Source organism: Mandrillus leucophaeus, unplaced genomic scaffold (assembly GCF_000951045.1).
Source record: "Mandrillus leucophaeus isolate KB7577 unplaced genomic scaffold, Mleu.le_1.0 Scaffold840, whole genome shotgun sequence".
Taxonomy (NCBI): domain Eukaryota; kingdom Metazoa; phylum Chordata; class Mammalia; order Primates; family Cercopithecidae; genus Mandrillus; species Mandrillus leucophaeus.
The window spans coordinates 639,824-641,385 of NW_012109142.1; the positions used below are offsets into that span (position 1 = coordinate 639,824).

At 35.0% G+C, this 1,562-nt stretch overlaps 1 protein-coding gene across 1 annotated transcript in view; it reads right to left on the reverse strand.

The window, feature by feature from the left end:
- Positions 1-1,562, reverse strand: part of PKHD1L1 (polycystic kidney and hepatic disease 1 (autosomal recessive)-like 1) — a 168,118-nt gene that overhangs the window by 60,315 nt on the left and 106,241 nt on the right. Inside the window, exon 52 of the mRNA XM_011968382.1 lies at positions 1,202-1,373. Coding sequence (XP_011823772.1) covers positions 1,202-1,373 — 172 coding nt within the window. The remainder of the gene's footprint in view (positions 1-1,201; positions 1,374-1,562) is intronic.

The following is a 1,562-nucleotide window of genomic DNA, read 5'->3' on the forward strand; positions in this document are numbered from 1 at the left end:
CCTAGGTCTCTCCCACCCTTCACTCAGCAAGCTCTTCTTCATCCTTTGGGTTGCAGTTGGAATAACCCCTCCTTAAGGGTGTTCCTAACCACCCCACCCAAAGGCTGTCCCTGACATATTGCTCTCTGTCCAAGCCCCATATCCATTCTTTTTATAACATTTATTGCAACTCACACTTACATACTTTATCTTCTGTTTACCTTTTTGTTTGTTTATTTGCTTGTTTTGTCATCTCTTTGGATTGAATATGAGTATAATGAGATCAGAGATCACATCTATGTTGTTTATAATTGAATCAAAAATGCCTGGCACATAGTGGATACTCAGTAATTTTTTTAGTGGTTTAATGAATATACAAACAAATTCAATTTTTGTTCTTTTGTACAATAACTGCTACAGTATCTATTTATTTTGAAATGTAATTCATCTAATAATTATCATTGAGTTGTACTTGCTACACAGTAGTGGGCTATTCAGTGCCCACTAAATGTTAGCTTTTAGCATCATCATGATTTTTTATCAGTAGTATTGTCCATAAGGGATGCAAATATACATCAAATCAGGATGATGCCTTTCAGGGTCTTAAAGACTAATACTGAATGTACTAGTACCATCATGTCCAGTAATTACTCTAATACAAGGTAGAAAGTGATGCTTCACATGAGAAATAAAGGTAAAGAGCTACATAAGTTACAAAGGTAGAAATATTGTTTTTAACTAGAAGAATTAAAATATATTTGAAAGAAAATTAACTAAGTTCTATTATGAAATTTGCCCACGATGGTTATTCTAGAGACAGCACCTGCTAAGAAAGCATTGGATTCTCAAGGAGACTTAGTTTCTGGTGCTGTACTGGATATGCATCAGTGAGCTCTGTGATCTCAGGTAATGCACCTATGTTCACTGGGTGTCAGCTTTCTCATCTATATAATAAGGGAATTGGGCCAGGTCTAATAATCTAAGTCTAACATTCTGCAACTGTGAGGTTACCGATAACTTTCACATGTAATTTTTGTAAGACTTTTTCATTTTCTTATGAAGGTTTTTGTAAGGCTCAAGCAAAGCAATGAGTGTGAAAGTACTTTGTAACCTACAAGACATTGTGCAGAAGTAAAGCATTATTGTTTCACCCAGGAGTGACATGTGAAAAGGATTATGTTAAGAGATATTGGAGGGTATCAACTACAAAAGGCCTATATACTTATATGTGGCTGGTCGCTTCTTGGGAATCGGTTTTCTTGATGGGGGATGTACAGGAAAGCAATCCTGGAGAATACAACAGTAAGCTTGGAAATTAATAACAACGTCTTTCACATCAGGGTCCAGGTTCCCAGAAATGGACTGACTCTGATGAAGGTCATTTCTTCCTGACACTGAAAGTGAAGTAAAAAGTAAAAATGGGTTAAATGAACATAGTGACTAAAGTACTTGAATGTAAACAAAATTATGGCATTTTGGAAAATGTTCTTTAGGTAGTAACTTGAATTATAATTCATATGTATGAAAGAGATGTGGAGAAATTCTGACGATGTACATATTATAAAGACATACATAGTCAAATA